The following is a 27,749-nucleotide window of genomic DNA, read 5'->3' on the forward strand; positions in this document are numbered from 1 at the left end:
ATCTGTTTTGATGACCCTTCATTGACTTTTACCAGTCTTTTTCCATCAATGTAGTCTACAAGTTTTTTTCTTATCATCTGAGTTTTGCATCAGTACAATTTCTTTCTTTCTCTTGTCCTGTCTATTTCTGACCTACTGCACTGGTTACTGCTGAGAAAAAACAACCAACTTTGGTTTCTTGGGCTATGTTGAAAATACCATATTGTGGTAAGAACACAGGAAGACAGGCAGTCTTGTATACTGGATCAAGAAGTCTGTGCAGCTTCTGCTGTCTTTATAAGCTACTGAGTCTTCTTGATTTTTTTTTTTTACTTGATTTGTTACTTTTTAAAATTTTTCCCCACTTTTTGAAAAATACCAAATGTATTTATGTAAATGAAAAGAAATTGCAGTCTTGAATAATATTCATTCATGGCTGCAGAGTAGGGGGGTCATATGATCATGTGCGGAAGTAAAATAAGAAATAACATTTGTGTAGTGGTGGAGGAACTCCTAAAGCAACAGCTAACAGTGGAGAGCATGACACTGTCTGGGGCAGCTAAGCCCCACCATCACGCTAATGACAGTCATCTGTCTCTAAATAAATAAATATGTTGGAAATGAACAAAGATGATGGTTTTTTAAAGTCAAATGTATGGCTGAAATCTTTCCAGCTCAAAGGAACTTTGCTCTTAATATCTGATTCCTGTGTACCCAGAACTATGCCAGAGGCCTCCCACTCCAGCAGTCTGTTCCAAGACCCTACAGGAAGACATCAAATACTGAATTTCTGGTTCTTCCAGAGTATTTGGAAATAATAAATTTGGAAACAAAATCTATTTAAAATGTTGCAAAGTTTTTATACACAAAGATCTCTTATTTCCATTTATTTATTTGAAAACACATACGAAGCAACCCTTTAACACTCTTTTCATGTGTAGTCTACCTTTATTCTGCTAAATGAAACATAAGTCCCAAGACCAAGCAAGCTAAGAGCCTGGCGTGTTCTAGATATCCGCATTGCTTAAGATAGGCTTGGTAACCTGTATTTCTGATAAGACACTTCTATGGGAAACACTAACTCATGGAACCATGTAATAACCTGGTTGTCATCTGATATTGCTGCAAGGTATTATGAGATGTATGGTGGTAGACTTGGGCTGAGCAGGCATAGCTATGTCCATGTTTAGCTTACCCACACTACTAACACGCCTGCGTGACAGGGTAGAAGGCACACAAGTGGTCTTTTCCCAATGCTAGCAAATTCACCCAGAGCCCATGTGTGGACTTCAGACAGTCTAGATACACAGTTTCATTATAAACACACACTTATGTTTAAAACACTATACAAGCAGAGCTATCCACATGTAGGCTGAACATGTGGATATATGTTTATACCTAATAGATGCCACCTCAGAAGTCAGTATAATTCCCACAAACAAACCCTATGCAAAAAGCCCATGAAAACAGATTCATGCCTTCAAAGTCAGTAAGACTAGGCTTTCTCAGAACAGATCTCAGAGTTCTCTGAATCTATAACATTTGTGTTAGCAAAAATGTGCCAAATGTCGCAATGCTGTATAAAGACAGACATTCTATAAGCAGTCAGGCCCCAGAATGTCTAGCATGTAGATAGCCTCAAACGCTACCTGCACTAATGCTCAGAAATTAACAAAAAGAAGAAATGCCAGGCATTCTTTATGGTTTGCATCATCAGGCAAGCTGACACACATCTTATGCTATTATTACTAAACCACGTAGCTTAAAAATTTTTAGTACCTTAGAAGAAGAATGCACAAAAAATTACAATCTCAATATTAAGAGGCCATGACTGCGCAAAATGTCTGTCTGTATTTGTAGTGTCGTTGGCCAAGTTGAGTGTGTGGTAGTTGCTCGCTCATTTAGTATTCTGTTTGTTATTCTATGCATATTCTGGGCACTGAATAGTTATGCATTATATTATTTGCTAATCACAAATGTTCTTTCTGTGTTAAACTTGAAACTTCTTGGGTATGTGATCCAAGCCAGAACTTAATCAACTTCCCAAAGGTGAAAAGCTTGTTCATCACGATATTGTTTTAGTTGTATCATCTCATACCAAATTTGCATGTACTACAAAAAGGAATTAAACAGCCTCCTAAACCCAAGACTTATGACTTCTGACCAGCATCAAAATCAAAAGCATTGAAATTCCTTGAGAAATACTGTGCTTATGTTATTTCCATTGCAAGTATAAGGAAATATGACAATCAGAAATGCTTTGGGGAGGGTAATTGTTTTTCATGAAGTCACCATCACAATTTTGAAATCTTGGTAGGATCAAATTGTTCAAAGATATAGTTAAATGCCTACTGTGCATTTAAAATCAAACCCAAATTTTAACTTTTAGAGCTTTTCCTGCCTCTGAGCCCAAACTAATTATCTTCAAGTAGTTCAGCACTGTAATGGTTACTGATCATATTCCATAAAGTACTTCTTTGTTGTGGTAGTGTATAGTAGGAAGCTAAGACACATGGGTATTTAGTATTCTTTCCCTACTACTAGACAAGGAACGTGTCTTTATATTTGTTCTTATATTTCAAGGTATTTTAGAGAAAGCAAACTAATTATACTAAAAATGACATTTTTTTTTTTAATCTGAGAAACACTATAAAAGGAAGGTGAAGGTCTAGGTGGTAGTCTTTCATTCTTGGATATGGAAACTGGGTCACAAAGAGTTAAGTGCCTTGGCTAAAGCTACCTGAAAACTTTATCTGTTGGTTCTGCTGACAGCTAAGGTGCGTTTGTGTTGATAAACATATATATATTTGCTGTAAGGATAGAGCATATATTTTGCATATTTGCTCTGCTCAAATGTAGTTGAGAGCCATGATCTTTTCTCACAGTTTTGTAAAATTAATGTCCCATGAAATAATAATAGTACTTGATTGACTGTAGAGACATATCAAAGGAAGTGGCATGAAGTAATGTGCGTAATAAGCAAAACTTCTGGGTCAGTGGAGAAAAGCCTTTGGCAAATGGATTGAAATCAACAAATATAGGTTTCTGTAGACAAGTTTCTCTGAAGTATATTCCATTTGTGTAAGAGACAGTAGCTAAAGGTTATATGACTTCAAAAGGTACTCTATTAAAATGGAAAAGTGTGTTCTCTTATTGACACAGCTGAACATAGCCCAGCTTTAGGTGCTGTTTAATATTCTAGTAATGCAGATTTCACTGCAGTTTCTGATAAATGTTAGAGAATTAATATGATATTTTTATATACCTATCTCCAGGGTGTTTAGAGGTTATGTACTCAATAGCATACTATCATAGCTTTCACATCTCACTGTGTGTTTCTGGACACCTTTAATCATGGAAATGTTTAACCAGCAAAAGAAATAAGACCTGGAAGATCACCTGAGTGTACTGATTCTTACTGTTTCACTAAGGTTCATTTCCGAGGTAAACAAAACTTCATCTCTCCATTCTAGTGTCACAAAGATAACTGTTGTAGTCATGTCAATATTCATTCACAAACCTGTGTGAATAGACTTTTAAAAGCCCAACTTTCACTTTACTGTGCTTTATCAACTTTGATGGGAATTTAGGGTTCTCAAGGAATGCAGAATTAAGACATGGAAGGTAGATAGAAAGCAGTTCTTTCCTTTTGATTTCACTGTTATTTTTGTGTATTGGGTTTCCTTTTCTATGACCCAAAATTAAATACTTTGGTATTTATTTATGTCTTGTTACCAGTAGGCATTAAACTCTAAAATGTGTCTGTAATGCAGGTTGGCTGTACAATCTTTTATGTTTAAGATACTATGTTTAAAATATAGGACATATGAATAGTAACACTCAGAAATACAGTATTGTCATGTATATAGCAGTATATATATGCATTGCTGTATGTCGCATGCATATGGATATGTGTGAATACATATGTACATGCATAGTTAGCACCACACAGGAAAAAAAGCTCAAGTTCAAATTATACCTCTTCTTTCTGAAAAAAAGAGTACAGCTCAGTGCGAAGGAATGTAAGTGTCCTATTCATAGCAATTTCTGACACAGCATTTAGTATAACCATACAGACATAACAAGCAAAAGAGCTGGAAAATATTTGTATACTTATTAAGTGCCAATAAAGCTGATAAAAAGCACGACTGCCACAGACATTATGCAATACGGAGTAGTAAGATCATCTTTTTCTAGAGGATGTGGTCTGAAAGAATAGCAAATAGTTTGCAAGAGTTAAAACAGAATTTTTTTTTAAGGGGTAGCGTTACTCAGCAAGTTTCATACATAGGAGTCAACTCTTGTTTCTTTAGGGATTTTAGGTGTCCAGTTTTACTTGGCTGCAGAGAATATATCATTCATGTTTCTTTTTTAAAAAGTGGAAGGGACACATTCTGGAGAAAAAAGCAAAATAATAATAATAATACCAATAATGACACCATGAACTATATCACTTCTGAAGTTTAAAATAATTTAGAAATGTGATTCGTCCTGTGGCAGATCAGGTATTAAAGGTAACCTTTCTACTAAGTAGCTGGAGAAGGGGAAAATGAGAATGGCAAACTGTTTAATCAACTTTGGCACAAAGAAAATTAGAGCATCATGCTACAGTCTCTCTTGCCTTGTACAATGGCACACTCAGGACAGTTTTTGGCCCTTCAGAAACATTGTTGCCACTTGACACAAATCAATTCAGACAGTATCCCCCTTTTTTTGTCAGGGGTTTCCAGGGAGAGTCATGGGACAAAGCATGCTGCCACTTGATCTATGTGATTTCTTTCTTTCTCCTTCTTCTTTATCATTGTCTGGGCACAGAGCCAAGGTCTGGGCATTTCGAAATTTCATAGCCTGTCAGCTGTGCTGCTCCTTATTCTCACCGCACCCTAGTCCCCACACCTGTGCCTGTCCTGACCCAGCTCATGAGCATCTGCTGGGCCTGGCAGCCCTCCCCTGAGCCTCAGCATGTGCCCATGATTCAGAAGCGCTGCCAGGGACTGTCTGCTCTGTAGCCATGCCAAGGACTCACTGTATTTCTGGCCCATCCTGGTGGCCCTCCTCAGCCCCAAGCCCCATGCCTCTGTGCCTGCCCCACATCTGAAGCAGTGCCATGAGCTGCACCTTCTCATTATGCTCAAGGTTCATTCTCATAGTCCTCCCTCGCCTCGGGTCTCCTTCATGCCTGCCTTGTCCCTGGAACCCTGCCCTGCTATCTGCCTTCTTACCACACCTGGTTCCCACCGTCCTCCCAGCCCCTAAGCTTCGCTCTACCATGTCTGCTCTTCCTCCAAACCAGCATTAGGGCCATGGCTCTGCAGTGCTGCCCTGCCTGTCCTACTACCTGTCTCAGCCCAGGGCCCTGAAGCTCTGTGCTGCACCCCCACTGACACTACACCTCATCCCAGTACTCCAGACTCTGTGTCGCCTGTCTTCTCCCTCTCCACAAACTTTGAGGTCAGTCCTGCTGTCCTATGTCATGAGTACTTGGTGGCATATATAAAATTGAACACAGACACTGCCCACACCTCACTAATTTGTGGTTTATTCTCTTCAGATGAACACTGGGTTTATGCTTTATCAGGTGAAGTAATCTAAATGTTGGTCTGCCAGACAGATGTGAAACGAACTACAGGACAAGGTTTCAAGTATCATGACTCTCAGATAGTTTCCAGCATGGCAGGTCTCTGCACTGAGAGACCTGTTGTGGCTCACTCTTTAGCTTCTCTAGCTGACTTCTGGAATACCGCATGCTACAGCAGTCGCAGGGCATATTGCCGTTGACTTGGGAGAAGAAATGCTTCCACAGGGCTGAGAATCTGGTGAATAAGCCCTTTACAGCCTTAAGGAAGAGTTGTAATCTGTTCAGGTGGGCAGGAACTACAAATACCTTCATTTTCCTGCTTAAGGTGTGTTGGCACCTTTGGCTTAGGCCCAATCTGGCACAGAGTTATGCTGCCAGGGTCACGGTTACATCCCGCAGCCAAGAGGAAAGGTATCTGACAGTGGCAAAACTGTGGGAGCAGGAAAAAGATTACAGGAACATTGAGAAAGACATGCAGAAGTGAAGTATATGGTACCTGCAATCCCAAACTACGCACAGCCAGCTCCTTCAGGAAGTGTTCAGTGTGCTCCCCCCAAACGCTCAGCCTGTGCCCTGCCACCACAGGAGAGGCCAAGGTGGAGTCAGTGGTGGGCTTCAGTAAGGCTCTAGTTGGACCTGTTGTCCTTCTTCCACTATGACTTCTTTGTACCCCAGTTTGGTACAATCTATACAGGTGGGAGTTCCCTTGATTTCAATACATTATTTTTTAACATGAACTTTTAAGATAAGCTTTTGCTTTCCTGACACACTACTACCAGATAAACCCAAGTGTGAATTACAAAAGTACATGATTAAGTATTTTCTAGATTGTACTCTTTATGGCCTGACCTTCTTAGCTCTGGACTGAGTCCACTGATAACTGTGGTTATCATCGTTCTTAAACTGCAAGAAACTTATGTCTCTGAATTTCTTTTTGTCATTATGGTATTAAATAAATGTTACATATTTCTACCTTCTTTTCTTTTTTTCTCCCCCTGTATGCTTAAGTAAATAGAAGTATGAAGTCCCTTCTACTTTCAGATTTGACATTGTGACCAAGAGAGTTCTCAAATACTATCTAAGCACATACATTTTGGATCATCAGAAGAAAACAAAACCATCTTTATTTCTGGCAATAGGGTCCTTGACCTTGACATATACCAGAAAAACAAATACTCTGTCTTCTCCTCTTGTTGTGACATGACCCTGTGTTAATTTAAATCACTACTGAGGATTGTCAAAATCAATTATTAGGGTCTGAAATGCAGTTCTAGTGGTGTCCTGAATCCTTCCTAATAAATAGCTACAATTAAAGTCTTAAATCTCAATGCAAATTCACAGTTCCTTCAAACTCTGAGACTCATTTAGCAGAGAGGAGTTTCAGTTAAGTTTCAGACTACACAGACTTTGAGAGAGAGTAAATACTACATTTTTATTTTATAGAAACATATCTGGAGTGAAAATTTCAATTTTATTTACAGTATTTTGTTAGTGCTTTGAGAACATTTTTGTATTAACAGAAGTATTTAATGAATGTTTAACTCTTAAAAAACTTTGGCTACAGTCTTATTAAAACAAAGTAGATCCATGTCAACTCATCCAGTAATGCAAAAATCAAAATGGGGAATGCCATCATTAAAACATATCTTAGATTTTCATCAGAAGTGAAATATTGACATTTTCACAGAGATCTTAAAAAAAGCAAGTGCTAGAATGACAAAATACCATATTTTGTCATCTTCCATCAGAAAAAAACCCACATTGAAATATTCATGAATCAAAGCATTTAATGTCCATGTGCTTACATTACAAGTTGATCCAGAATGAAACAGTATTCCCTTCAGTGTCTTCAGGGGGATGGAGTTCAAGGAGTTTCATGTCCCCATTCTCTGCATTATCTAGTAAAGCTGTATTTCTTAAAATGCATCACACAAGTATGTCAAAGGGGATCACCCTTTGCAAGTGTCATCAGTTGCATCCTGCAGGTAGTTGTACTGGCTCTGCTGCCAGGGATGAATTTGGCATTGTCTTCTGCAGTGAACCAAGTACTATAGGGACTGACTTATAAAAATGTCTTGTTAGTTTGGAAAGATGTTTTTGTCCTTGTTGGAGAAATACAACTTTTCAGAAGCCAGCATTACTTACATACGGTTCTTCAAGCCTCACTTCTCATGGTGTGTTCAGATAATAATGTCCTGCTCATGGCAAAGCAGGTAGTGATTGTGATCATCCTTAGTATGTATCTGAAAAGAGGCCACATCTTATGTTTGTTATTCCATCTTTTCCACTGCACCACCTCCTCCATCTGAGACATCTTAAGTTAGTCAAAGCAGTGACTCAATTTTGTTATGACTTTTTAAATGGCTACATATATAATGTAATATAAACATTTTGTATTTACTGCTAATCACCATTCATCAAGTTGTTATTTTTGGTAGTCATGATTTTTCCAGAGGAAAAAACATGTGGATTAAATTGAACAAGGCTGCACTCTGTATAGTATAAATGAAGCAGAGTTAATGTCATCTTTTGTTTCCAGTTTTATGGTTTTACTTTGTTTTGTTTTAATTTTAAGCCATGAACAGGGAAGACTGTTTGCAGCAGCTGTTTCCTAAAGAGTATACTTTAGAGATGATTGTTAACTAAATATTTTTTTGTGTGTTTAAAAGCCTTGAAGAGACTGCATAGCTTCTTAATGTGTTATTTACAGTCTTTCAGCCCAATTCACTTTAGACATTTTTACTGTTTCCTAAATCAGCCAACAACTACTTGACAGAGGGAGTAAGATGATTACGGACAATTCTGGGAATAGAATAGCATCATAACAGTAAATAGTAGAATGGGAAAGACAAAGATTACTGGGATAATTCCAGGGACCAGGAATAATCTGCAGGATAATGACAGAACAATATTTTGGCCATCAAACAGATACCCTGGGTAAGCATCAAAAACCAGATCAGATCACCTCGGTCAAAACTGGTCCAGATGCAACTTTAGAGAAAGTGCTGGCTTTCTGGTGAAGAAGGAAGGGACTATTTCACCAATTAAAAGTTTTGCTTCTGTGATTTCTGTGACATCACTGATAGACATATAATATGGTCCATGTCTGGTGTCTTCAAGATACAAGGTTTGCTCCTGCCTGTTCATTTTGGCATCCTCTTAAAACCTTAGAGCAGAACAAGTAGTATGGCAAATTCACTTTATACAGTTTGTGAAACGTTTCCAAGGTTACCAGACTTTGGACCAGACCCTACATTTTCAAAGCACTATGGCTTGGGGGAGATGGAGCATGAAGAATGGTTATCTGCTCCCTTCCAGAGAGGCAAAGTCAAGCCCTGGAACATATTCTGAGGTCCCTTCTCTGTCTCAGAGGGACCCTTGCAGCAGGGAAAACATTCATCTTTCTACTGAGCCTCATCATTGTGTGGATGAGCTTAGAATTTAGTCTAGATTGGTGTATGCAGCCTTTTCTGGTAAGGTGGCTGCTTGACTGCACTGAGGAAAAGCCATTAGTAACCCACTGTTATTTGGTATTTTGAGAGAGGATAAATAAGTAAGTACTTATTGCTTTGCTAAACACAGTGTTATTGCTTTATATTAGTACAGCTTAGCTGTTCTACACATATTAATGAAAAATACAGAGGATATTGAAATAATGTGACTTTCGGGTCTGTGAGAGCTGTGGACAGTCGACATTTCCTAGGAAGCACTGACACATCTCTGCCAGCTCTGCACTGCTGTGCATATATGAGCTGGACAGAGGAATAATCTTTTTGCAGTCAGTTTGAATATTACCTTCTGATGTCTTGCTGACCTGTGGTGTCCCTGAGTAACAGGCTGATTACTGCCAGCCTAGAGTTCAACTTGAAGTACAGGCATACACACAAGGTTTATTTTTATTAGACTTTACTGAGTATATTTGTCCACTTCATCTCTTATTACAGCTGGTTTCAGTCAATTGTAACTCTTGTAAAAATTCCAGCCTAGCAGTTTCAGAGACATTTTCTGTCTGTCCCACAGGCTCTAACAACAGGGCTACCCCAATTCTGACCACCTGAATTGGCCCCATCTTATGGGGCTGTGAATAAGGATGAGTCAGTCTCTATCACCTATTTTTCCTTTATCCAGTTTTAATTTGTTTTCTCTTTCCCAAATTTGGTGTGACAGACTAAAAAACATAAAGTAAACCACAAAAAAAGCATTTTAGAAACAAACAAAAAAAAGTTGCATATTCTATTTTCTGTCCTCCTTATATTGTTTCCTTTCAGAAGAATAAAACAAAGTAATGAATCTGCCCGTCTCTCATTGTGCCTGGCCCGCTCATTTCTATGAATCGAAGCATGGATGGATAGTTTTGCATTGTCTGCTCATCTGTCCGTTGTCTGCTCCTATATCCACCCCTGGTTACTGCTGTTTGAGATGTTCATATTCATACTGAAGGTTCACAATATTGTGACCTAACAATTTGCTTTTCAGTTCAGAGAAGGTGGCCATGTAGTGTGTACCTGTGGTTAGCAACTGGTTTGCTGCTTATAGTTTCAGGAATGCCCTGAAACTATAACTATTTGGCCACCTGTACCCTCACAGTACCATTACTTTCAGGATAAATATATGGTTATGGCATAGTTGTAAACAGGCATTATATATCCCTGAAAAAGACGCAGGTGAGTGGGTAGGTCTGAGTCAAAATATGCTAGGCATCAATGATTAGTTTTAATATAGTTATAACTATTAGGTTTTTAACTATAGTTTTAACTATTAATGTAGTTTTATTTAACAGGCTCCGATACTATTTTGTCATCACTGTTTAAACACCGACGATTCAGGCAATTACCTCCACAGCATTACTAACTATATGCAGTATGTTGACAATTACGTATTTATTTGTGCTGCTACCCATATACCGATCAGATTTTAAAAAAGCACAGGGCAAATAATGCATATGCTTTTTGTTACCAGCAAGCTGAGTGTATGAATTAATCAATTTACCTTGTTCATGTTTGCATCCATTTTACATGCAAGAACACTCAAGTATTTCAATTTACCAGCATGGAATGTGTATTATAAAACTGTTCAGTATTTGTTCCATAAAAACTGTTCAGTATTTGTTCCATAAAAGTTTCCAGACTCAAATGAACAGTGACACATACTTTTGTTCAGCTAGTCACAGCTGAACAGACAACTTGGGTTTAGAACTGATCATCAACAAAGTAAAAAAAGCAAAAAAAAAAAAAAAAAAGTATTAGTTTAATAAGTCAACAAAGATAAATGTCACTGGCATTTCATAAACAGATGAAAAGACTGAATCAGTCAAATCGTTATTCAATCAGCTTCATTTTAGGAGGAAAATTTATACACAGTAACTACTGTTACAGATAGTGAGTATCTCAGAAGTTATTATTTTATGGTCTGTCCTCTGAGGCCATCAAAGACTAGATGGCATTGGTAAGTAACAGTATGCCTAACTCAAAGTTCCAGAATCAATATGCACAAACCCTAGAAAAATGGGACAGTCTGACAAAGGTGTCTCCATCCCTGGAGAGGCTCAGGTATGAGATGTGACAGCTACAGAATTAATTTGTTGAGGTATCAGGAAGGACAGCAAATATCAGCAACCAGTGTATCTTCTTCCACATCTTACTTTTCCCTTTACCACAATGAGCAATGACAGATGAGAATCATATTGAATGCCTGGTTTTGGTTTTGTCCCCAAACCTTACTGTTCTTTTGTTTAATATTTTACAATCTTTCTCAATGTTTCCAAATAGACAGACAGGATTTGGTCTGTTTCTGTATTTTGCCATTGAAATAATGACTAGAAGTGAGACTCATGAGATTTCTAAATTCATTCTGTCTGTATTGTAAGTAAGAACAAAGGAAAAATAGCAAGAGATTGTCTGAGAAAGTTTGCTGTCTACACTCACAATGCCTATTTCCTCCCTGATGACCCAGGTGCTTCAGATTATTGTCCTGAGGCACATCTCTCCTCTCTCCCTATCAGCTTTTCTGTTGCAGAAGCTTTTGCTTCTGACCTTGGAGCCTCTGAGACATCAGTTGTTTTGTTTTCTATATCCCACAAATTTTTCTGTATTACACCTACCACCATTTGCTACATGATATATATTAACTGAATCTAAAGAAGAATGGATATCTGCGTGAAAAATAAAACTCTTCAGCCAATATTAAAAAGCTACTTCACTGATTGCTAGAGGGAAGGAAGTGAGATTTGCACATGAGGATTTCTAAAGTATAAAAACTTGCAACAAACATGAGCATGTGCAATAAGGAACTTCCTTCCAGTTATCAAAATTACAGATACTTCCAGAAATCTGACGTGTTCTAGACTGCTAAAGTACCAGCATTGTATTCTCATGGAAAAGCCTGAAAAGCAAGCTGCAACATGAAAGACATGACTAGTGGCTTGATTTACAAACATATTAACAGAAGAGCTTTAAAAATAATGTACAAAAAACCACCCTGCCTTGTCTGCACTGGCAGCTTACCGTGTGTGGAAAATAAGTTTCTTCATGCTTTTAATATTAAACGAAGGCTTTAGGGCATGCCACAGTAACAACTGAAACATGGACTACAGCTTGTTAATATGCATAAAAAAACTTGCAGATCTGATCAGGTGCTATTTAACAGGCTACATCCATGACATGCATTGTTAAACAATGGCTCAAACACTATTTAGGTTGGCCTCAGCATTTGTTTCATAACCCTCTTAGAAGAAGAGTGATAAGTAATGCAGACCACACATGCTAAAATTCTTTGGGTTATAGCTATTGTCCTTTTCAAAGCATCAGATACACATACAGTATATACTTCTCTGAGACTGTGTCTTAGTGAGAATGGAAATTGCATTGTTCTGTGAAGAGATGGCATACAAAACTATTGGGTTTATGAATTATTTTCAAAAAAATTCAAGGAAATTTGGCTCCAGATGTGACTCCTAGTGATGTGAATGTTGAAGCTTCTGCAGATAGCTGATTCCTGGGGGAAACATATCACAGTTGAATGTTTTTATTCAGATTACATTATCTAAAATAAAAACATTTGGTTTTGATGCCTATTTTCCTAGTACCAAATTGAATATTTGAAACTTATTTAATAATTCAGCTGGAATTAGGAAAACTGGCCGCTATTTTTAGAACTTTCAACAATCCTGTTACATAAGTAGTATCAAAGTTATATGCAATACACATATTTTTCTCCTTATACTGGGTATGGTATGAAACATGGCAGACCATAATCAGAGTAAAATAATAAACAAAGCCATTTGTGCCAAAGATAGCTTGCTTTTTATACATAGATCTGAGAGTGCTTTATGAGACTAGGTGAACACAACTGCTCCCGGTTTACCAAGCAAGATGCAGGACTGAGGCATGGAGAGGTGAAAATACTTGCTTGACAGCAGTGAGTAAGGGACGGAAGATGGGAGAAACTATCTAAAGGCCAGATCCCTACATATAACCCCAGTCATATGCAAAATTTTCCTGCAAGAATGAGCAAGCAAATTACTACAAATAATTGTATGGGGGCACACTGTGAGTGCAAGTTGCAGGTTTGTCCTGGTGTGCTTCAAAATATTCCACTTTCAGCAATAGCAACTAGACCACTACCTGACCTATGGGTTTCTATGGGTTCAAAGAAAAGCCAGCAGAGCAGAATCACCTTTTGCCTCTAACTCTCCTAGAACAGTTACATGCACAAAACAGAATCAAATGTAAAATTGGTTTTGTTATGGCATGTTATTTATTTTCTGAGTCAAGTGTTGACAGCTGGATTACTACTAGCTACATAATTGACTATTTAAATATGGAAATTTGAAGCATAAAGTTCACAGGTCAACAGGGTGAGTGGTAAACTGTATGAATAAGAGTTTGCATGATTAGCCCATAGATGTTAGTTTTGTCTTGGTGCTACAAATACCCTTTACTGGTAGACAGGAAGGACCATGGGAATTCCCAGACACATCCACATCCTTTAGTGTTATACACTTTACTAGTTAGCGTTATCAGCAACATTATATTGTGCAAACATGTTACGTGAACCGGAAACTATTATACTGCCATTGCTCAGATTACTTCAAATTTTAGTCACTAGAAAGAGGGTCAACATCCTCTTTTCAAAATATCTTTCCATTATTAAACATGCAGTGATTGCTGCATGTTGTTGTTTCCTCAAATAGCTGCTCAAAGAAGATATTTCACCTTCTATCACATGTTTTGTATCATATGTTACCTAATAGGTTACTCCACTGTAAGGATACACAGTTACTAGGAAAAATGTAGTTCTTGTAGGAACAGCTGGTAGAATGATAACTCTTTTTTATTGTGTGAATATTATCAAAGTACAGTAGTTATCCCATAACTTTACCAATAATGTGATGGAGTAGGAATACTGTTGTTCTATTGTTTAATCAAAACAGATGAGTAACACTCCTTGATTTACGTGCAAAGATTAAAATAAATCAATACTGCAACAATATCTAGACATTTATCTACATTTTTCTTTACATAGGTCTCAAATATTTCAGCTATTGGACTCTTATCCTGTAAATAGTTGTGCCTATAAGGATGACTACAGAAGTCCTATGAGTTAGAGCCACTCATCTGAGAGAGTCTCATATGCAGTCTTAGCACTGATTCAGTATAACTTTAATAAAAGATGAATAAGCTGTTTACGTAACTCATACCATTACATATTCTGTAACACTGCCACTGACTGCTGGTTCCACGGCTGCATTCCACTCACTGTTGATTTTCTTCTCGTGAGTAATTAAGGTGAAACTTTAATTGAGCAAGTAATTTATGAGAAGTGGCTCTAAAAAAAAAAGAAGGTAAACTAAAGGTAGTATAAAGAATAGGTCAGATAAATAATAGGCATCTTGTGGGCCATTATCTCACTCAACATGACTAGCCACATACAGATTTTCTAAACTTGCTGTTCAAACTTCAGTGTTTATAGAGCAGATTGTCAATTCTTTGGCAGGGGAGCCTATTGGCACTAAGCACATAGATAGTCACCTTTCCTCCTGCTATTAGCAGGCTGACCAAAGCAGGATGTTCAGTATTTTCTTTTCAAGCAATGAAGATGCCATGTCTTTGAGTATTTTTAATGTGCATTGCAGTGGAACTTTCAATCTTGTCCAGTTTTATAAAATTATGCAGAAACACAGCATTACACATGAAGAGTCTTATCCTGGATCTCCGGACTAAAGTAATGATTATTATTACGTATAGTAATTTCAGTAATAGGCCACACTGTGCAGTGAATACAGTGAAGTCTACAAATAGCCTAATAACTTGATTAGATTCTCTGTTGGCTGCCTGTGGTGTGGTTGGGAGCATTAGGTTTGAATAGACTAGATGGTCTAATGTCTTCTCTATATAAAACTGTGTTATTTGTAAGGAAAAAAAAAGAAAAAAGAAACAAACCATGCTTCTGTCCAAGCCTTACTATACAGAAACACAATTTGTTTTAAAAAGAGAACTATAAAATGTAGATAGAATTGTGCATGCTTTTAAACCTCTGTACAATAAAAGTCTAGACATGAAATTAGTCTTAAGTAGTCACTAGGGGAACCAGTGAAAAGCAATGCCCAGAAAGTCCAAAACTAAAAGCAACAACAAAATTGCACTTAAGCAACTTAGAAGATCCTGTAAACAAAGTGATGCCGAATATATAGTTTGCCAATCTGGAGTTCATAACCCTTCTGCTGTAAGCAAAGATCAGGGCTGACAAAACTGCTGGAGAGTGACATCATGCGGGGAAACCTGTGGTGGCAGCAGCAGTTCCCTGTGCAGACACAGCACTTCTTAAAGGGCCTAACGTCAAGCCTACAGTCCAAGCTGTCTGTCCAGATTCAGCATGATTATGTTTCATTGGCAAACATTCAGTAGCTGAATCCATTAATATAAATTGTCCTTACAAGAACTAAACTATCAATGAAGGATCTTGTGCTGGCACAAAAGACTTCCTTCTAGTGCTTTTAATGAATCTGTTGCTTATCTCAGTGCTGATAAAAACCACGCTGCCCTGGTCTCCACTCAGTTAATGAAAACCTCTCATCCTTTTCATTCAGAACTAGACCTGACTGTGTAGGTTACAGATATTTCTACAGACTCCATGTGGTCCAGATTGATGCCTTTTGCTAGCTGCCTGTTTGAATTGGGTTTATCCTAGGTTATTCTTTTCACTGCTCTCAAGAATTCCTTCCATCCTTCCATTTACAAAATTTACAAAACAAGCCACCCTTGTCCAACCTTACAAATCCACATCTTTCACTTTTCAATTACTCTGAAACTCAAGCAATTCCCTTCCCTGGCTTTCTTTGGGGCATTGTGAAGAGCAATACAATTACTTCTCTATTCTCTGTATTGATGCACTTAGATGTATCGGCATATCTACTTTTTGGACTGGAGAGGGACATTAACAGTCCTGAACTACAGAAGTAGTTCCAGTTCAAGCTCTTCCATCTTATGCTACCTATGCCATTTACCAGTCATAACACTAAGTACATTGTACTGACATCCCACAAAACTACAGCTCTAGTGCTGTTTCTTGATATATAAAGTACCATGTAATCCTGAAACATTGATCCTTTTGCTCTGTTCTAAAACCTTGAAATGAGCCAGCTCTAAAGTTTATCATCAGATTCAGCTCAGCAAACACACTCAAAACACTTTCCTAGGATCGGACTGTACTCTAGCTTGCATATTGACAGGGATGAAAGGGCTTTTTGTGCCAATCTCTGCTTGCTTGTGTGGAAAGCAGATTAACTTTGTGGCATTATACTCCTTCCTTGAATGATTCATATAGTTGGTAAATCATAGGAGGGGTGGTCATTAGCACTAGTAATCTAGAGCTATATAGCTGGGCTATAAAATGTGCACATTAGTCTTCTAGATCTCTGGATAATCTACTCTAATAATCAATATTTTGAAACAAAAATAGAGCTTCTCAATGCATTGGAGATATCCAGAAGAAGCAGGGATTGATGTTCATTGGAAGCTGGAAATAAGTGGCTTTTAAATTGGTTATTAACTTGTTAAATTCAAGTTACTTTTAAGGCTGAGAAGTGCGGCATCTCAAAAATCATCAAGTTACTAGAAAAAAAGATCATTTAATCTTTTGTGCATTTTCATGATTATATGGATAAAAGTAGTTAACTTTCAGCTGTAAACATATTATCAGAGGGATACTATAATGTCTGCTTCTCTAATTTCATTCTTAGAAATGACAGAATAATTTGTGCTGAAGTTGTCCATCTTCAGCATCTGCCATGAGAAATTTCAGACTAAATGATTCAGGTGAGGCAAGGTCATAAACCCCCCATCTTCGAGTGGAAATTGTCAGTAAACCTGACTAGCAGCTTTAACATAATAGGTGGCATTATGCTCAGTCTCTGTGTGTTTCAATTCAGGATATTCCAAGTAACATAGCTACATATGGAGAATACTGCTGACTTGCCAAGCTACTGCAGACTAGCAAGGTCATCTGAGAGTAATGGAAATTATGCTTAGCTGCCCCTTCTCTAATTAAGCAGAAAAAGTTTACTTTTAGGTTGACTTTCTCAGTTGCTGTGTCCTGCTGTTAAAGTAATTAGTCTCTGTTCCTTGTCTGACCCAGAAGGGGATACAGATAGGGGCGGTCATCTCACTTAACCAGTTTAGCAAGGAACTGTCATGTTTTCATTTAATACCTTCTCCCAACCCACATTCCTGCCCCAGTTTAACCACGTAAGTTTCTTGGTAAGAAAGTCGAGCCTAAGGTGCAGGCAGCACTGGCATTCACTATTCATGAATAAACAACACACCCATAAGAAATAATAACCTTGTGATTAAAGCAGAGGCTTGGAGTCAGGAAGCTTGAGTTTATACCTGGTTTTCTTCTGTATAGTCTGGGTGACTTTGTGAAAAACAAAGAATTGAAACAGAGAAAAATGCCCATGAGTTTTTACTGCTGCAGTATTTCTGTTGCTGATGCTGAGAAACATGTCTGAAGATAGGTAACATATAAAAAAAGCTCTTAAACACTACAAGTAGTCTTGAAAATGTAAACACTAATCTCCCATCCTGTGGTTGCCTCACCACAACACACCAAGCAGGTTGAATGGTTACTGTTTTCATTCACAATTAAATCACTGTGAGTTCCTGGGTACTCCACGATTTAATTTTTTTCTTTTTTTTTTTTTTTGCCTTTACAAGAAACATTACATATTCGAGAGAGCAGTGAAGACTCCTAAGTGAATGTCAACCCCCATTACACTAATGTCCCAGGAAAGTGGCTGTAGTTGGATACAAGACCTAGCTGAAGCATATTATAAAGTCAGCATCTTGTGCATGTAGACCAAAGGACAGAGACCAAAGGCTCTCACCTGGACTTCTCACCAGGGAGAACACAAGCCACTGTACACCTCTCTCGCCAAGTCATTAGTTGTCTCATAAAAGGAACAGTTCTGTAATCCAATACTTTTTTTCCAGAACTCTTTTTTATCTCATTTCTCTTTTAGGTTAAACTGAATCAACCCTACAAAATGTCAATTCTAAAACTCTCTGCTGCCCACTGAATGCTTGAATTACTTAGCTGCAGAAGCAGGCTCCTTCCTGTGAAAGTGGTAAAACAGTTTAAAATTGATCTTGGCAATTTGGGCACTTGCAGGATTGGAAAAATAACAAACAAGAGTTTTCAGTACTACATTTTGGATGTGGATGTTTAAATTTCTTATCGATCTGAGCCTTGCTTCCTAGTATTTTTTCCAACTGTAACATGAAAATCCTCATTTGTGAATACTGGCTAACCATAGCATAAGCCTCTTCTCATCAATCTGAAATGCTGTAACTCTAAACAAGGAGCAGAGCACCACCTAGTGACATATGATATAACTACTCATCTGTTACTAAATAGAATGAATGTTGTATTTGATCATGTTTGAAATTCAGGAAAACACCCTACTACAATTAAAATAGTTACAATTTTTAAAAAAATCCTGTTCTAATCCTGAGTTATTTTCTATCAAGTATAAGATAACTTTTCCTATGGTAACTGAAGGAATACAAGAATTATGATTGATGTTGCTCTGTAAAAGCAGGCCTTACTGCTGATTCCAGTGTTTTTCCATCAACTTCAGTTGCTTGGAATCGGGATATTAGCAGCAATATTTGTTCCACTTGCTGATTTCCTTTATTCACAAAAAGAACGTAATATAGAGCTTAAGGAGAATCATTCAAAAAAGGCCAGATCAACAATGAAAGCTAATATTAGCATGTGATGACAGCAAGCCATCAAATTCTAATATCAGCCTTCATCATTGGCATTGTTCTTTTAGAATGGTTTTTCTTAATCAGATAATGAGGTTACTCTGTGTCTAGGTTAAAAGTTATTAATAATTTTGGTTATTTTTCTTGATATAATCAAAATATTGAACTTCTTTTATGGAAAAAAGTTTCTCTTGAAACAAATACAAATTTCACATTTGCATTTCAAGGGAAAATGAGTTTTTTTCACACATTTTTAAAGTGCAATAGTGCAAAAGGTCTTTTCCAACCTAAATGATTCAAAAAAGTGAAGGAAAACTTATTTTCTCTATTTAGGTTCCATAGACACAAAATTACTTTTGCAACATATATTACATTCTAGAATTTTATTCTAATTTTCACACAAATTATGAAAACTCTCTACAGATTGATGAATAATGAGCATTAAAAGGCACAATGCTGATAAAGAAAAGAACTGTGATTTGGCTGGAAACCAAATGGTTTAATAAATCCTTTGTAAGACACAGACTTTTAGAAATCTTTCCTGTTATGTTTTCTCAGAACCATTTCTTGGGGGAAGAGGGGGTGTAAATTTAAATCAGTATTGTACTGAGCTCTGTTAAATCAGTTAAAAAGTAAATTTCAGAAACATTGCACAAGTTAACTTTTTAAAAAAATGTATTTAGTTCCAGTTAGCTTAGAAGGACTCTGAAATGCTCTGGGACAGAGACTAAGTCTTTTTTTTTTTTAATGCCAGTTTCTGATATTACCAATTGGCTTCCATCTATGCTAGTTTGTAACCAAAGTTTCATTCTGCATTTTCACTTGAGAACTGGAATAAGTTCTTTTTTCTAAGCAAAACCAGCCTAATGCTTTGTCTCCTGTACAAAATGGACCAATTCTTAAACAGCTTTCCCAAACAGCTTCAATTTAATTCAATTTTATTGCAGTTGCAGATGTTGTACTACTTCTGAAAGAGGACATTTTTTCCATTGACTGTCAGGAAGGAAACAAAAATGTAATTTTAATATATTTTCAATTTGTAATATTAATTTTATCTAGATTATTGAGCTGAACTTAGTGAACATATAATTAAAAAAAGACAACAGGGACAGCACTGAAAAAACAGGTTATTAAAAGTGGCTAATAATTTCTGCATTCATTGGTCATTCAAATTACAAGCACTGATCTAACTCAGGGTGGTTATTTCTGTGCATGCAAAATTCATATGGACATCGATGAGAGGTAATTATGGTCTAACATAACATGTCAGTATGCAAACAACAAACAAACAAACAACAGCTGAGAAGGATCTATGACTAACTGTAATGCAGCCACAGTAGCCAGATGGTATCAGTACCAGTTGGCTTTACACAATGAAACCGCGCACGTTTTGTACTACAATAACAAATCTACAGTTATTCCCATAAATAATTAACAGTGAAAAATAAACCTCCACCCTGGCCAGTGCCCACTTGTAAACTTGCGGCTCAGGACGCCCCGCAGGCTCACCCCGACAGTACCTTACTACCCTCTTAACTAAGAGGGAGCTTACTCCCTCCGGGCGCTGCCCCCAGCCCCGCGGCGAGAAGGGCCCTCGCCCAGCCCGGGCAGCGCTCGGCGTCCCCGTGCCCCGGGAGCGGAGAGGCTGCCAGCCGCCCGGGGCCCTGTCCCGACGGCCACAGTGCGTGAGACAGCTGTCCCCGGGCGCGGCTTGCCCCAGCCAAAGCAACTCGTCCGACTATCAGGGAAGTTAGTTAATTGCTCGAATGTAGAGCGGGCGAGCTCCGCCCGCGCTTCCACAGAGCGCCTGCCGTCGCTCGGCCGGCCGCCGGCGCTTGAGCTTCGGGCAGAGACATGCCGTTTCTTCCCGCAAACGCAGCTGCCCGGCGGGGCCGCGGCCCGCCCGCTGTGCGACTCCGGGAGAGGCGGTCGGGACGGGGCTGGCAGCGTCCGGCCACAGCGGCAGGAGGAGCTGCCGGCGGTGCCACCGCCGGGCCGGGGCGCTGCTCCCGGGCGGGCCCGGCCCCGCGGCGCACGCTGCGGGCGCTGGTGCAGTCCCGTAGCCGGCGTCGCCCCGGCACGGTCGCCGAGGCCGCTGCTCCCCAAGGCCCTCCTGCAGCCCCCGCGCAGCCCGGCGGCGCAGCCGGCCCTGCCCGGCAGGCGGGAGCATGGAGCGGCGCGGGGGCCAGCAGCAGGTGAGCGCCGGAACGGAGCGGTACCCGGCGCGGCGGGAGAAGGGGGAGAATAAGTTGGGCCCGCGGCGGCGCCCAGGCCTGCCCCGGGCAGTGCGGGGCTGCGGGCGGGTGCGGGCTGGCGTGCAGCGGCGGTGTGCTACGCTATGGACGAACTGCGCAACAGTTTCGGGTAGAGAGCTACCAGATGTTTGGCATTTTCAATACTAGGTTATGCTCTTTCAGAAATCTCAGATGTTTGAAACTTGATTCTAATTTCACAGGAAGTTTGGGGTTTTCTTTTCTTTGTTTCACTTTAGGATTTCGGAGATAGTGCTTCTGAGCTACGGGAATGGAGACCAGTCATTTACAGAAAGTGCACAGACACTGTCTGGTTGCTCCTCTTCTTTCTTTTCTGGACTGGTTTGGTAAGCATGCTTCTTTCTGAAAGAAAAATCAGCTCCAAAGTTAATGGGGTTGTGCACAGTGGTATACTAGATCTAAACTGAAATTATTCATGAGGACAGGATTGCACTGGGACAGAACTGACCTTTGTGGTGGTGCACCTTTATTGCTGTGTCTGTTACACAGACTTAAGTTCTGACTGTATGCTTTAGATGCCATGTATACACAGCGCTGGGCTATTTAGAATTTGCTTTTTTTGTAGTGGCTGAGCTCTGATTTCTGCTTATTCATTGCAGTCTTGTTTTCTTGCAACATGTTTGTGTGATGTTATATCATTATCACTATAGTCATTATCTGTCCTGTGCTTAGAACAGCATGCAAGCTTTTGGGAACAGGTTGTGTCTTTCTTAAGTATGAATGTTTTTTCATGATATGTCTGAGGCTACTCAGGATTCTTGTGAATATGCTGTTAATAAGTTTTCAGTTCAGTTCTTAATAGCTCTTTTAATGGAAGCTAATGCAGATAAACACATACACATTTTGAACACTGCATAAGCTGAAGCTGGACTTCATGAACAGGATAGGTTTTTTTACATGCTGTCTTATGCTTGGTCCTTTGATCAGTGGAGGGAAAAATGAAACCTGTCAAACGATGAGGATTTAGGATTTTTGCTTGTTTCTCTCACTGTTTTTATTGCTCAGTTTCTGTGAAATAGTTTATTGCATACATGTATTTATTTTCTTTTGTTTCATCTTATTTCTAGAATGTGAAAAAGGTTTTGGTGACACTGATTAGTTCACATGGTGAAAAAAATTGAAACCATGTTAGTAACTCTGTGGAAATGCGTATCACTGGCATGTATAGACACACCCCTCTAGCAGTCATACCGCCATTTATTACTTAACAATATTTATGGCTTGTATCTAGCATTCAGCACTTTAAAAAAAAAAAAATCACATATACCCAGTATTTGCTGTACTGATGGCAATGGATGTGTAACATCCATCTTTAGAAGGAATGCCAGTTTTTCTGAAAGCATATTTCAGGTTGAGTTACAACACCAGTTCATTTCTCCTTTTTCTTCTGAGAACAATTTAATTATTAAAAAAAGATTGCTATGTAAATAAACTAGGCCTGAAAATATTTTGTTATTGTAACAAATATTACACAAGTGGTATGTCTGCTTTAATTGTAGAGTCTCTATAAAGATCTCCGTATTGAGATGGCATTAACATACGTCATAAGTTAAAAAAAAAAGTTATTTAACTAGTTAGACTGCAAGCATATAAGCGAAAATGAGACTACATTGGGGTCTGAGGAAGCACATACTTACATGTTTGTGTATGAGACTCAGTTTTTGCCCAGATTCCATCTTTAGTCACAAGTGTTAAAAGTAAAATTGCAAATAAAGGCTCTAAACCCTTTAAGAAAGCAATTGTGCTGGATCCGATAAGTGCAATCTGTCTCCAGCAGAGCTGATGCTCAGCACAGTAGTTGTGGTTAGTGTGGGACTGAGATGACTTGCTGCTGCCAGCAGTTGGCAGGTAGCCATAGAGCTTAGTGTATTGTCCTCGGTGTGTGTGAAATGTGGTTTTTACCCCACGGGACAGAGGAGATGATTGAATCACTGAGTTCTTCAATAGCTGGAGTGCTGTAAATAAGCCTTTGGGTAAAGTTGTGCCTGGGACTTCACCGACTTCCCGGAAGAAGAATTACTGCTTCTTGGCACTTGGACAGGTTCTTTTCAAGGGGCGTTTCGGCCTTCGTGGAGTACGTGAGCAGGGTTTAATCTGCATTCCTAGGCAGAGTGTCTTATATTGACTAAGGGTTGCTGCTACTTGCCCATCGGGGGTGCTTAGCTGCCCCTGGGGTTTACAGGGAGCTGATCTGCTGGGGCTTTGATCGACAGCAGAGCATCTAAAAGATCAGTGTAGTGTCACCTAAGTCCACAGCATGGCGCTCTCCAGGTTTTTCACGTGTGTTAGAGAATGCATCTTCCTGAAATTTTGGGTAACCTGCATTTTAATTCTACTTCACGTGTTTAAAATATACCTCTGATTAAATTCACTAGCAGCTGCAAAGGCTCAACATTTCAGCAGCTATATTTCCTAGGTGTGTCTTGAAGGGCACCCTGAAAAAACAGAAGTGGTGAGCACACGTGAAAAATTACCATTTGAGTGACCTTGCTTAGTGACACACATAAACTTTGGTAGAGACAGTGTTTAGCACCTTACTACTGCTTTCCTATTATTTTAATCAGGACTCCTATCTTTCTTCTCCTGTGATACTCCGCTTAATTTATATACTTTCAGCAATAGATGATGGAAAGCTCTAAGGAGGTAATAGGGCTAAACTTGTCTGTATGACTTGCTCCGGCCTTGTGCGGAGGGGTGAATTTCAAATTTAACTGTTTGTATCCGCAAGACAAAAATGCATGGGTTAAAAGGAGTATTTATTGAATGGGAGGGAAAAGCTATTGTAGCATGATTTCACATTAAAAAATATTTTAACAGATGTTTATAACTGGCTATGCTGTGATGGCTGGTGCTGCAGAAAGACTTGTGCTTGGATATGACAGCTTCGGGAACATATGTGGTAGGAAGAACACTGCTGTAAAAGGGGCACCCCTTTCTGGACAGGACATGACTAATAAAAAGTAAGTATGTCAGATAATGTCTAAATAAATCAAATGTTTGAAAATTTAATAAGATATACATCTGCTAGTAGTCATACATATATCTGTATATACACATGCTTATATTAAAAGGCAAAAAAAAAGGTGTGAGAATGGTGCAAAAATGGTGAGTGAAACTAAAAGGCTGAGAGAGAATTTGAAGATGTGCTACATCGTTATGCTTTATGCTGGCTTCTTCTTAAATAAGGTCTTACACAGGACTTTGGCCAAACCAGCAGTCATTCTATATGGCAAATCTTTGTACTTAAGGAATTTGCATGTTAAATTTCCCAGTCATTCTGTCAATTCCCGTGAACTAGTCCTTGTAGAATGGCACCCACCTTGGCAGCTTCTGATGCCATTTAAGAACATAAAATGAAGTGTGAAAATGTAGGATATTCTCAAATTGCTTCTTAACTTCTGACTTCAGACTCCCTTTTTTTCCATTAAATGTGGAAAAAGAGTTTGTTAGCTTTGTAGCACTTTAAAAAGGTGGAAAGAAGGCTCAGAATTTAAACCTATAAACCCCAGAAATCTTGTTTTTTGAAAAGAAGATCTTTTTTTCTTTCTAGGTATGTGTTCTTTCTGAATTCATGCAGCCTGGAAATGCAGAGCCTCAAAAGCAGTTCGCTTTCCTTGTGCGTGTCTAGTTGTCCACAAGAGCAACTCAACTCTTTGGAAGACCTCCAGAGTTTTGCAAGGAATAATGGTGTGCAACAGGGAATATAAATATCTTAGTGTGTCTGTAGAACAGTTGAGCAGCTTTCACTTTGTTATTTTTATGTTTGCTACACTAGGGAGTAATTTCTTACCCTTAATTTCCTGAGCAGTTCATGGCAACAGAAAATGAAATGTCTTGTTTCTGCTTTATTTCCAAGCCATAGTTTCTAGAAATGTTATAGCTCTCTTATGCAAATTTAAAAGTTGTTGATTAATTCCTGCACAATGCTGAGATTATCCAGCAGAAAACTGGCTGCTGAGAATTAACTGGTGTAGTTCGGTAGAGGTGCCAGTAGGTGAACAGAGCTCATACGCTATTTGAGAAACCTGTGCAACTGCTTCTGTTAAATTTAGTTAAAACTATGGTGGAATTACTAATTCCAGAGATACACAAGTGTTTTTATCCTTTTAGATGTCAGATCCCAAAGTTTACTATTCCACATACAATTTTTTAAATTTTACTCTGGTGTTCAAGATGAATATGATGTCAGAAGTAGCTAAACATGGTCTGCATAAACAAATATTAATGGCTTTTTTTTTTTTGGAGGTCAGAATTCTATTCTTTTTTGTTTTGTTTGGCAAGGATTGCTAATTAAATTGACAACATTTGTCTTAGTTTCATGTTGGGATATTTTGCCATCATTTGGTATGTACAGCAAGTTGTAAACACCCATGATAGTATGTAAATATTTTCAGTGTAACTGAATATAATTGCATGAAATTCCATCTACATGCTAAAACTGCTTGCATCTTTATCTCAAGGGAGAGGGCAGTATTGCATTTGGAATGGCTTGAATGTATCCAGCCTTTTTTTCCCAGAAGCATTATGTAGTGGAGCAGAGCATTATTAGCTGAGTACCTGGTAGTATCTAGCCTCAGGCCCAGAAAATGTTACCTTTCTGGATGGATATATATTCTGTTCTAAATCATGAGGGCCCTAGTTCTAGTGTAGCTTTAGGTTTTTCTGTTATCATATCTTAATGAGTAAGAGTTTAGAGCCGACGTATCGCACTGTGGAACAAATAGCATGTCTGCCCTCTAGGAAGATCAGTAAATGGTAATTATAGTTAAGTCTAGAAGGCAAAACATTTGCAGAGGTTGCTTTAGATTTGCCCAATTAACTAATTTGTTATTTACATTTGCACTGGAATATCAGGGCTGAATATGGCCTGCTAAGGGATCAGAGCAGAAGTGTAAACATAACTGATAATGTGTTTTTCTCTGAAACTTTAACTAATATTAAGTTACCTTTTTTTTTTCCCTTCTTAGGTTCTTGTCTTTGTGTTTACAACCTGAACATTTCCAGTTACACACTAAATCCAAAGGCAGCTGAGCTGTGTCCCACACTGCCAGTTCCACCGAGGTAAGAATTACTAGTACTTTACAACACCCTTGAGTCTAGATAGCTTCTTAAGGGTTGTTACTTCCTCACATTTTGCATTTGACTTGGTATTTCACAGTCACAATGGTTTTGCTTTGTTTATTTGTTTTTGTACATGTATCCTTACGAGTTCTCGTGTGTATCTGTGAACGTGGCAGTGACCTGTCCCACAGAATGAACAAGGACTACATTCCCTCTATTCCTCTACCCTTTAGAGAATTTTTCTCTCCAAATCAGGAGCAAAACACTCCTTATGAGGAGCAACTTACCTCCTGCACAGACTTTTGCTCTCTCCCTCAATGCCAAGGAAGAAGAGCTGTGGTCTTGTGCCTTCCTTGCTGTCCTGAACCAGAAATTTCCATCAGAATTAATTCATAGCCAGCTGGCTTTAAGCACAGGTCTGTGGATGGCACTGTCTTTAACATTTGGCACTTTTAAGTCAAAATCCTTAAACCCATGATTTTAAACTCCACTATGTCATGAAAATAGAACAAAGAATTGGAATCTGCATGTTTGCAGAGCTAAGTCATCTGCTCTGAACTAGAGAAAACAGTGGAAAAATGCAAAGAGAAGAGAGCAGGAATCACATAAAAACATTACATACAGCAGATCAAAGGAGAGCATGAAAAATGATGAAAAAATATGGCATGTTTTACTTCTTCGACTTTTTAGGCTTTTTTCTGTTTGGCAAGGAACTCAGCAAAGTTACTAATCTTGCATAGTCATGTTTCACAGTAGAAGCAAAGCTGGTCAGAGAAGTTTTTAACTGTTGATAAATAAACCTCCTCTTTTTAGGTATAGAATCATAGAATTGTAGAATGGTTTGGGTTGGAAGGGACCTTAAAGATCATCTAGTTCCAACCCCCCTGCTGCAGGCAGGGACACCGTCCACTAGACCACGTTGCCCAAAGCCTCATCCAACCTCGTCTTGAACACTTCCAGGGAGGGGGCATCCACAACCTCTCTGGGCAACCTGTTCCAGAACCTCACCACCCTCACAGTAAAGAATTTCTTTCCAACATCTAATCTAAATCGACCCTCCTTCAGCTTAAACCCATTACCCCTTGTCCTGTCGCTACACTCCCTGATAAACAGTCCCTCACCATCTTTCCTGCAGCCCCCTTCAGGTACTGGAAGGCTGCCAGTTAGGTCTCCCCAGAGCCACCTTCTCTCCAGGCTGAACAACCCCAACTCTCTCAGCCTGTCCTCATAGGAGAGGTGCTCCATCCCTCTGATCCTCCCTGTGGCCCTCCTCTGGACTCGCTGCAACAGCTCGATGTCTCTCCTGTACTGGCGCCCCCAGAGCTGGATGCAGTACTCCAGGTGGAGTGTCACCAGAGCGGAGTAGAGGGGCAGGATCACCTCCCTCGACCTGCTGGTCACACTGCTTTTGATGCAGCCCAGGACATGGCTGGCTTTCTGGGCTGCGAGCGCACACTGCTGGCTCATGTTGAGCTTCTCATCAATCAATACCCCCAAGTCCTTCTCCTCAGGGCTGTTTTCAATCCATTCCTCACCCAGCCTATAGTCGTGCTTGGGATTGCCCCGACCCACGTGCAGGACCTTGCACTTGGC

General features: G+C 39.1%; 1 protein-coding gene across 8 annotated transcripts in view; it reads left to right on the plus strand.

Annotated features, from left to right (window-relative positions):
* SLC44A3 (solute carrier family 44 member 3) overlaps window positions 1-27,749 on the plus strand; it is a 92,681-nt gene that overhangs the window by 29,116 nt on the left and 35,816 nt on the right. For 2 of the 8 annotated variants that reach the window (XR_012836553.1, XR_012836554.1), the window contains exons 2-5: window positions 21,314-21,421; window positions 23,913-24,055; window positions 24,646-24,782; window positions 26,063-26,156. Coding sequence is in view for 5 of the 8 variants with exons in the window: in XM_075759975.1 (XP_075616090.1) it covers window positions 18,132-18,179; window positions 21,314-21,421; window positions 23,913-24,055; window positions 24,646-24,782; window positions 26,063-26,156 (530 nt within the window). In the remaining 3 variants the exon portion in view is untranslated. Of the gene's footprint in view, window positions 1-18,097; window positions 18,180-20,389; window positions 21,018-21,313; window positions 21,422-23,912; window positions 24,056-24,645; window positions 24,783-26,062; window positions 26,157-27,749 lie in introns of those variants that run through there. The other 6 variants (XM_075759975.1, XM_075759973.1, XM_075759971.1 and 3 more) reach the window with 6 other exon arrangements.

This window comes from Balearica regulorum, chromosome 8, assembly GCF_011004875.1.
Source record: "Balearica regulorum gibbericeps isolate bBalReg1 chromosome 8, bBalReg1.pri, whole genome shotgun sequence".
In the NCBI taxonomy this organism is placed as follows: domain Eukaryota; kingdom Metazoa; phylum Chordata; class Aves; order Gruiformes; family Gruidae; genus Balearica; species Balearica regulorum.